A 9939-nucleotide genomic window follows, 5' to 3' on the forward strand; every position below is an offset into this window, starting at 1 on the left:
TAACTGTAAACCTGTACAGATATAGAGCTTACGACTATCAACAAGAGGGCCATGATGGCCCTATAACGCTCACCTGAGTGATAAGTTGCTTGCTTGAACAAATTTCTTTGCTGAAGCTTCAAAAACAAAAAAAGTAGGTCAGTAGGTCATTCATGGTCACTGAAAGTCAGTTTTAAGATGAGTGTGCAAAACTGTACATGTCAATCCAAATTTCAAGGCTGTTTCATAAAAACAAGAGAGTAGGTCAGTAGGTCACATTCATGGTCACTCAAAGTCAGTTTTAAAATAGGGTTACATGTCATCTTAATTTCAAAGTTGTATCTTTAAAGACAAGAAAGTCAGTCGGTCAAGGTCACAGTCGGTCGACCCTTAACACTTGGGGTAATCAGGTAAATATAATTAAACAGTCTAGGAAATTTGATCGAAAATGTTTGAAGTACTTTTTCCTACATAACTCATATATTAAGTGACCCCTGGGGCAGGGCCCCTTTTCACCCCAGGGGCATAATTCGAACAATCTTGTTAGAGATCAACTAGGCAATGATACATACGAAATATCAAAGGCATATGCCTTGAACTTTCAGACAAGTAAATTTTTAAAGTTTTTTAATAAATAAGTCTATAAAAACTTGGGACCCCCAAGGCAGGGCCTCTTTCACCCCAGGGGCATAATTTGAACAATTGTGGTAGTAGACAACTAGGCAATGCAACATACCAAATATCAAAAGCATAGGCCTTGCAATTTCAGGCAAGAAGATTTTTAATTTTTTCCACTGTTAGCTTGCACAGATATAGAGCTTACGACCATTAAAACTATAGGTTACGACTTAATGCAAGTCTGCACAGATATAGAGCTTACGACTATCAAAAATATAGGTCACCACTCACTGTAAACCTGCACAGATATAGAGCTTACGAAAATCAAAAATATAGGTCACCACCAACTATAAACCTGCATAGATATAGAGCTTACGACTACAAAAAATATAGATCGCCACTAACTCTAAACGTTTGTTAAAGAAAATGACGGTTGGCAAGATATTGTATTCAGTTTAGTGCCATATATCGTTTGTATGACATACACTATATTATAAAATTCATTAATCCGTGTAGATATTTAAAAGCCATTTCAGAAATTGAATTCGATTGTATAGAGTGTAAATATAATTTTAAGACATACAAACATTTGGCAAATTTCATGAAGCGCTTAACGTCACATTGAGCAATACGATTTAGCACGCCGCTGATTTGCAGAAAGGCGAAAATAGCACAAAATTTAAAACAGAATATTTTTTCATTTAATGAACACTTCAATATTAAACTGCTTTCGTTATTATTGTGAAATTTTCTGTCGAAAGATTCATTAGTCCAAACTTTACACACACTTCAAATGGTTTGACTAGTGGAAGAGCTGTCTGAATTAAACTTCCCTCTTTAATGAAGCAGTATACTTGAACATTTTATCATTTATTCAAAATATGTGTACTATATAGCATTGACATGACGCATATCCACAATTTTCATTACAAATAGACATTGAGATGTGTAGCATTGTGTTATTTATATACATGTACAATGTCAAAGCATGCGAGTACTTATCAATCATGTACAATTTAATTAGGCGTTGAACTGTTTGTTATTGTTTTCTTAAACTAAACCTAGTGAAAGGACATATAGAAAGGACGGAGCTTATACAGAAATATGATTAAGTTTTGTTAGATTTTTTCTATGATTTAAGCAATAATGCATGTTTAAACGTTATTAATACACAAAGAAAAGTATGTACGGCCACCAATAAGTTAACGAGGTCATAGCCCGAGTGAGTTATTCATGGGACGTATAATCGATTTCGATATCAATTTAAGTAAAACACGGTTTTGCTATACATTATTTCGAATTATGTATGCCCTTAATTTAACAGAAGATAAAATGCTCTTTCTCGGTTGCACTAAAAACATGGACGTAATCGCCCATTAACGTGATGCGTTTAATTGAAAGTGTGTTTTAACAGAGACACGCATACCAGCATATACTAGAGGATGCTATAGTAAAAAAGCACATGTATCCCTAATACATAGTCGTAATAGGCAAGAAGTCAACAAGGGACAGGAGCAAAAGTTCAAGGGACATCGATGGTTGACTGCAATCATGTATCATGGGATCATGTACTCAGCAAGTCAAACCATCCAAAGAAGTTTCAACGATTTGGGTCTAGATGTTTTCAAGTTCTGGATTTGAAACTGGTTTTCCATGTTCTGGCACCTGTGAACTTGGCCTTTGATTGTGTGATCCTAAAATCAATTGGGATCATCTACTTTGCATTTTAAGTAATACTATGGAGTCCTCCAAGTGGTTCTCAAATTATTGATCGGAAAGAGTTTTCGATATTCAGGTCCCCTTGACCTCGCTCTTTGCTGAAGTGATCCAAAAATCAATAGTGGTCATCCATCCTATAAGTCCTATCACCTAATAAAATTTGAAGGTTCTGTGTCAGATAGGTTTTCCAAGTTCTGTCCCATGTGACCTTGAACTTTAATCGAGTGACCCCAAATTTAATAAGGGTCATCTACTTTAATTTTTCAATCACCTTTTAGAATTTTAATATTCTTGGTGAAGTGATTTTCAAGCTATTGATAAGAAAGCTTTTCTAATGTTCAGGCCACAGTTACCTTTACCTTTGATCGAGTAACCCCAAAAATATTCAGAGTCAAAAGTTTGAAGGTTCTATGTAAAATGGTTCTCAAGTTATTTATAAAAAATTAATTGTGATAGACACAGTGCCCTTTTGACCATAAAATCTATAGGAGTCATTTACTCTGCAAATCTAATCATTCTTTGAAGTTTCAACATTCTTGATCAAGTGGTTCTTAAGTTATTGATTGGAAATGGTTTTCTATGTTCAGGTCCCTGTGACTTGACCCTTAACAGAGTGGTCGTTAAATCAATAGGGATCATCTAATCCGAATTTCGAACCATCCTATGAAGTTTGAAGGTTCTGGGTCAAGTGGTAATTAAGTTATTGATCGGAAATTGTTTTCCATGTTCAGGCTCCTGTTATCTTGACCTTTGATGACCCCCTCCAAAAAAGACTAAAGGGAGCGTCTAGTCTATAAGCCCTACCACCGTATGACGTCTGAAGGTTCTAGGTAAAATGGTTCTCCAGTTATTGATCGGAAATGAATTGTGACGGACGGACGGACTTCCAGACGGACAGGGCAAAAACAGTATGTCTCCCTCAGTGAGTGGTGGGATGGGGGACATAATTATAAACAGTCGTATTGCTAAGAATAAGTATCCTCAACTGACATATTTGAACAATAGTTCTAATACATCAATTTAGAAAACTGAAGCACATCTGAATGGTAACGAAAGTATCCATATAACTTTATCAACAGGAAACGTACCACACCTTGTAATATATTCCAAATTAAATTGATATACGAAATGATAATAAAATTAGAAGTGAGAAATACTTGAATTTAAAAGGATAACATTTGAACTGCGTAGTTGAACAGTATATAAAGCAGGAAGATATATTCATATATGACACGGATGTTAAGGTTATCATTTGTAGCATATCTGTCACAGTTAGGCTCATGAAAATCAAGAAGCGCATGAGTGTAGTCCCTTTAACATGTCTTCCTTCTTAGAAAACATAGAAGATGGCAAACAAATGACACTTTTATTGGCGGAATATATATTACAAGTTTTATCTGTTGCTTATTTTGATACCTATGTCATATACCCATGTTCGTTTTCATATGAGAACGAAACATCCATCTAGGAGAAATATGTTATTACGTAAAACGAGATTTTGACCGAACATACGATACAGGTACAGTGTAACACATTTCCTCAATGACCGTTGAGTTATAACTTAGTATTTCACTTTGATTGAATAAGGCAAAATGTTCCAAACTATACAAGAAAGTGAAAATAAAATAAACCTTCATAATTGTCTTCTTAAAGCACAACCCTACTCCTAATGCAAAAATAGAAAAAAACGAAAAGAAGCATTACTTTATCAAGGTCATACGAATTTCATTTCGGCTATCGAGAATACAACTGTATAAAAGTAAAAAAAACTGTCTTGTAGACATGTTATATGCCCCGTAGTGTCTCTTCTTTATGTATATTTCGTATCTGTTTAGTCTGTCTGTGTTTTTGCGATTTCTTCCATCTTTCATTTGTGTAAAAATTTTATACTTCCAGTCAGTAAACAGTTTGTATATACTTATGTATGGTCCTTATTGCCATGTCGAGTAATTCTGGTTGATTTCATTATCATTGCCCTTTTGGTTTAGGGTCTAGAAGTTGCTTTTTTCCTTTCACCCGTCCGTCCGCCCGCAATTTCAAATATATTGTGACGTATAGTAGAACTTTTATTTTCATGCGGTTTTATTTGATAGCTGACTGTGTAAGATCGTAAACAAGCAAAGAAGTGTTCCGATCTACCTTGTTGTATGTTGATTAAAGCTATATGTGGCTGCCATGTTAAAATAACTCATTAACAGTCATGTGACATTTTGGAAAGTTCTACTTATTTAGATTTGAAACAATCGTTTTCAATCCTTTGCCTTTATAAATCAACAACTTGCAGTTTTAGATCATGAATAAACTGGTATTTGTTGAAAAGGTATTTATGGCGAAACAAACTGGCAGATTTACATTAGGAGCAGTTAAATAATTATGTATGAGGAAATAAGATTATACACCTTTCAAGCACCACACTAAGAACACTTTTCAAAACAAAAACGGGCATTTGAGATTCAATAAAAATACTGAATTCTTCAAAGGAAATTCAAAGGACTGACGACCAGAAGCAATCATTTGCACTTGCAAAACCCGAGATGAAATTACTTTCTGCAGTAGCCCAGAGGCGCCTGTAGTCGTTTTCCTCCACCATCAAAAGCTGGTAAAATGGCAATATGTACTATATTGCTTCGGTGTAACTGCAAACAATATATGGTTGGCTTTCGCATGGCGTAAAAATGGCAAGAACGCGTGAACTAGGTTAAAATTCAGCCCGGATGTGAATGAATATAGTCCTAAAGCCTCTCAAAATGAAAGTGCCATTTTTAAAAATAATTACGTTTCCGTGAAATTACTGCCAGTAATACTTTTTACATACAAAATTATTCACAATCATCGGAGTTAATGGATAGTATATAAATGTCAACATCCGAGTTCAACGGCAACACTAGCGGCCGTTTTCGACAGTCTTTTTTATTCGACCATGCCTATTTAACGGCTAATATACTTTTTCAGGAATAACGTAGAACCCGGAAACTTTACACAGGTTTTCCGAAAGGACACATCTGTTAAAGCAGATGATAAAAGTTTTCACAGGTTGTTCATAAACAAGACAATTTGCGCAAAATTTAGGACTTTTGCTCGATTTTTTTTCAAACTGAAGGAATTGTTAGCGGATATTTCAAAACGTAACAATCGTTTTTGGCCCAGAAATTGTAAATGTAAGCCATGGTCATTCATTGACAAATCTGTCAAGTTGATTTGCAAGAATTGGCTTCGTTTGAATAGAAATACATAAAAAATGCTTTACCTACCGATTTACAGCTGGGTTACATTTCCAGCGGGCGTCAGGATAGCCGATTATCCAGTGTGTTTCAAGTACCTTGGAGAGTTTTTTTTACTTGTCTCTTTGTGCGTCCAATTGACAAGCTGAGTGGCAAGCTGTGATCAGTCTATTACAATATTTTACCCAATGAGAATTTTTCTAAATGAAAAAAAAAGTTTGATATAGTAGTTTAGTTCTGTGGTAAATTTATATTATATGTTAAGGTGTTGAATAAATGTAGTATTTATAAATCTAAAAAGGACCAGATCTTTTCCAAAAGGTTATTCCTTGTGATAAATGTCTGTGGAGAAATGCAGAAATGAAAAAGGTGTAAGTACTAGTCTAACAGTCTTTTTTCCTATCAAGTAAAATCCGTTCTCCAATTATTCTCAAGTTTAGCTCAATTTAAAGGTTTACAATGCGCACATTATCTTGAAATAGTTATATTTTAGATATATGCATTTATCGTCGTTCTTGTTATATGATATTATGAATTTTGTACACTGTGTACAGCGCAGCTGTACTTCTTGGTATTCATGCGTACTATCGGTCATGTATATAAATTATTTGAGTAGTTATTGTCGTCATTTGAGGTACAACAGGTTAATACAGCAGCACACAAATGAAATGGAAAACGACGGTCGGCGCAGTAAAGTTTCAAATGAGCGCACAGACAGAGGACATTCAAATATCAGAGCTTCAAGAATTTCGTCAAGGGAACGTGAAAGCCTACGGGACTAGAGAGATTCTAGAAGAGATTCTCCACGCGATAGATGTTAATCACCTTCGAGGGACTCGACAAGAGATAGTGGGCTGCATTAGACTAGAGCACCTCAATACCGCAACCCACAGGCCAGCAACTGGCACAAAGTACTAGAGGTAAGTCCCTGTGGCATAGGAGCGAAGCTTTTTAGGCTTTTGATCTTTTTAGAACATAATTGGACTCGCAGTTATCGCAACTGAAAATTGATAATGTAACAAGCTAGAGATAAGAAAGTAAAACTGAATAAAAAATCTCGCAAAATTTAGTTTGAATATAAGACATACATTTTGAAAGGACTTAATTATTTACTAAAGCAGCTCTCTTTTTCTGAAAGCAAAGGTAAAGGAGCTTGCTTAAAAATAAAGTCGGATATAGACATAAGCTGAAACAGATAGCCGACGGTTCCTGCGGAGGCCGGGCCACAGTCTCTGAATATGAGAAATCGGTACTCGGTACCGATAGGGATGACGAGAAGAAAATCATGCAGGAATAATCTAGGGCCCTCAAAAAGGTTAAGACAGCTATTTCAAGGCCGAACAGGCTTCGTCCTTACAACTCTTATCCTTTTGCTTTCATATACAATAAACCCTCAACTACCAGTAATGCTGACGTGGAATACAGTATGCCTCAACGCACCAACTTCCGGCTTTTCCGAGGCCAGAGAAGAGCGGTTTTACCTACAAAAGACACTTCCACCGTGACAGCAAACAGTTCCTTGATTCCGGTAGACGTTCCATACGTCAACGTCAACAAGCCCGATCGAGAAAATGCTGGAGTCTACTTCAGTAAATGATAAGTATTTAGTCATATATTTTTGTACAAAGAATATTTTCGAAAAGCAAGAGTCAGATTTTCACAAACATTCAAGTTTGTCAATCGATAATGTTAAAGTTCGTCTTAAGCAAAATATCAATTTCGTGAGGCTGTCATGAATACATTACTGACATATCGATAAATGGTTACAAATTGCCTTCGTTAACAATTCTACCAGAAATGTCGATTTTACCTATTAATACATCGCCATTAGGAAATATGGATTTTGTAGAGATAAACAGTGTAAGAACTTGTACAAAACAAATGTTGTCCCGTTTCTGCCGCATGTTATAAATTCGCAGAAAGTATTTTTAAATAAAGAAGGCAAACAACTGCCTCAATTTGGACCTAGGAAAGGTCAATAAACATATTTGGATGGAAAAAAAATAACATTTGAAGACTGGAAAGCAGGTTTAGAATATGTCAGACAAAACGCAATTGTCTCAAATTTGATTCCAGCAAAGGATATAACCACATAGATACTTTCCCTGTTCATCAGACATTTTTGGCTTGAGAATAAAGGGAAAGAAATATTGTTTTACGATGTTACCGTTTGTGATCAGTAATGCCCCTTTTATCTTTACTAAGTTGATACGAGAAATGGTAAAATAGTGGAGAGTGAACGGCTAAAGTATTGTTATAATATTTATAGATGACGGTTAGGGCTGTAATAAAAATTTAGAATTAAGAATATCAGATTCCAATTTTGTGAAACTAAGTTTTGAACAAGCAGGATTCGTTATCAATGAAGAAAAAGCTGTATGGTATCCGGTGCATGAGTTAGAATGGATAGGCCCTCTATGGAACACGCAAACGTTTTGCATATATGTACCAGCCAGAAGAGTTTCTGATTTAAAGGAATGCCTTAAGTCACGGTTAAATGGTCTTCCTCTTGTAACAGCAAGGAAACTTGCAAAGGTCAAACGTAAAATCGTTTCAATGATGGCCGTTATAGGTAACCTTGCCAGATTTATTACTAGATTTTGTATAAAGAAATAGAGACCAGACAGTCATGGGATTCTCATCACATATACAAATTGTCTTCTAGACACCGTACATTTCAGAACTTTCCTTTTGTTTAGTAAATGTAGATAAGTTAAATGTCAGGAACTTATCTGTATTTTAACCAGTTTAGAAGAAAATTTTCCGACACAGGTAACACATCAAGTGGTTCTTATATCAAACTAAGGACTGTGCTCGTCGCTTTAAGAGCTTATACAGTCCTCAAAACAATTCGTTGTGTGAAATGGTATTCTGGTTCACAGTCATGCTTTAAGACAGTACTGGCAGGCAGTACCAAATTTACAAAACGAAGTATTTTACTTATGCTTAATGTGGATCAGATGTGGCGACCACATGACATAGATTGATTCGCCAATATAAAAAAAGAAAGATAAAAATGTTCAACACATTATGTTTTGATTTTGAGTCAGAAGCAGTGGACCCTTTCACACTATCTTGGTCCGGTTGCAATAACTGGCTGGTCCCTCCTATTTATCTTGTAAACAAACCATATTTTAACTGCCAGCGTGTAAGGGGAAGGGCACGTTTTTTGTTCCTTTTGTCGGCCTATCTTTTACAAAAAGAACAACATAAAGCAAGATATTGTAAAGGACGTTCTAGAGTTCAGTCCCGGCCAAAATAATTTTGTCAATAACAGCCGTAGTCCTTGCATTATACAATATCAAAGACTTACTAGTGAAACAGAATAGAATAGTTTTACTAGGCTTTTATCAGTCTAGATATGTTCAAAAAGGTCTGTCTTATGTACTAGTATGCAGACGAAGTCTCGATCAGATCGACAGAATGTTAATTTAGTTTATATGTTTTTATGTTTTTGCGTTACATTAGAACCACGTACCTGCACTGGTCCGTCTGACCAATCAGGAGGATGTGATGTCTTTGTGTATGTCGTGTACATATGTATGCTGTTTAACCATGATATGTATTAGGTGCCTCAGGGAAGATGTGATGTGTATGATGTATTCTGTTTATGTTGTACATTTATAATATATATTAGGCATCTTAATTTGCACCGGTCTATCTAGCATAGGATCATACGAGGTAATGGCGTAATGTCATTTATCCGAATAACGAATCCGAATATCCGAAAAATTGGACTCGATACAGTTTTAATTTTTCACTTGCGGGTTAGCTACTAGCATAAATGTTGCATCCAATGTTCACCTGAAAAGACAAAGTTCGATCGTACACTGTAATGAACCAATACCCTCTATAGCGTAACATCTTGGTCTGGTAACACTGGCAGCTTCCCGATCAGATGTAATATCGGGACAGAAATTCATGTCTCCTATCATGGTGATATCTTTATCAATTGTATCATAACTGCTCTGAAAAGCAGCAACGCTTTGCAACATGTCGAATTGAATAACCATTTGGTACAGGTTTGCCAAAATCAAATACATCAGACACATAGAAAAATGATTTTATTTTTGACAGATCTTGGACACAAGTATTGGTGTTTGACAAAAAAGGTTACAATGGATATTTGGTCAATTATTTTCCTTCCAATACTGGAAATACGGTAACTCTTTGGCTAGTGGTTAAGGTCGCTTAATTTTAAATCACTTGCACCTTGACCTGACCTCACTTAGGGGTTAGAATTCCCTGTGCGAGGAAGCCAACCAACCTTTTTCATTGTCGTTCTACCAATGTGCCTTGAGGGACACCTAGAGTCTACCAACCATCAAAGGCTAATTGATTCCGTGATATGACCTTAAATGTGCCGTCGCCCCGTCTAAACCAAATAAAAAAGATTAACTGA

At 35.8% G+C, this 9939-nt stretch overlaps 1 protein-coding gene across 3 annotated transcripts in view; it reads right to left on the minus strand.

The window, feature by feature from the left end:
- Window positions 1–1425, minus strand: part of LOC123544429 (protein draper-like) — a 63841-nt gene extending 62416 nt beyond the window's left edge. Inside the window, exon 1 of one of the 3 annotated variants that reach the window (XM_053530879.1) lies at window positions 1185–1350. In XM_053530879.1, the coding sequence (XP_053386854.1) occupies window positions 1185–1186 (2 nt within the window). In that variant the 5' untranslated portion in view covers window positions 1187–1350. Of the gene's footprint in view, window positions 1–1184 lie in introns of all 3 variants that reach the window. The other 2 variants (XM_045330500.2, XM_053530881.1) reach the window with 2 other exon arrangements.
- Between the last annotated feature and the right edge of the window lie 8514 nt (window positions 1426–9939).

This window comes from Mercenaria mercenaria, chromosome 19 (genome assembly GCF_021730395.1).
Source record: "Mercenaria mercenaria strain notata chromosome 19, MADL_Memer_1, whole genome shotgun sequence".
Lineage (NCBI taxonomy): Eukaryota > Metazoa > Mollusca > Bivalvia > Venerida > Veneridae > Mercenaria > Mercenaria mercenaria.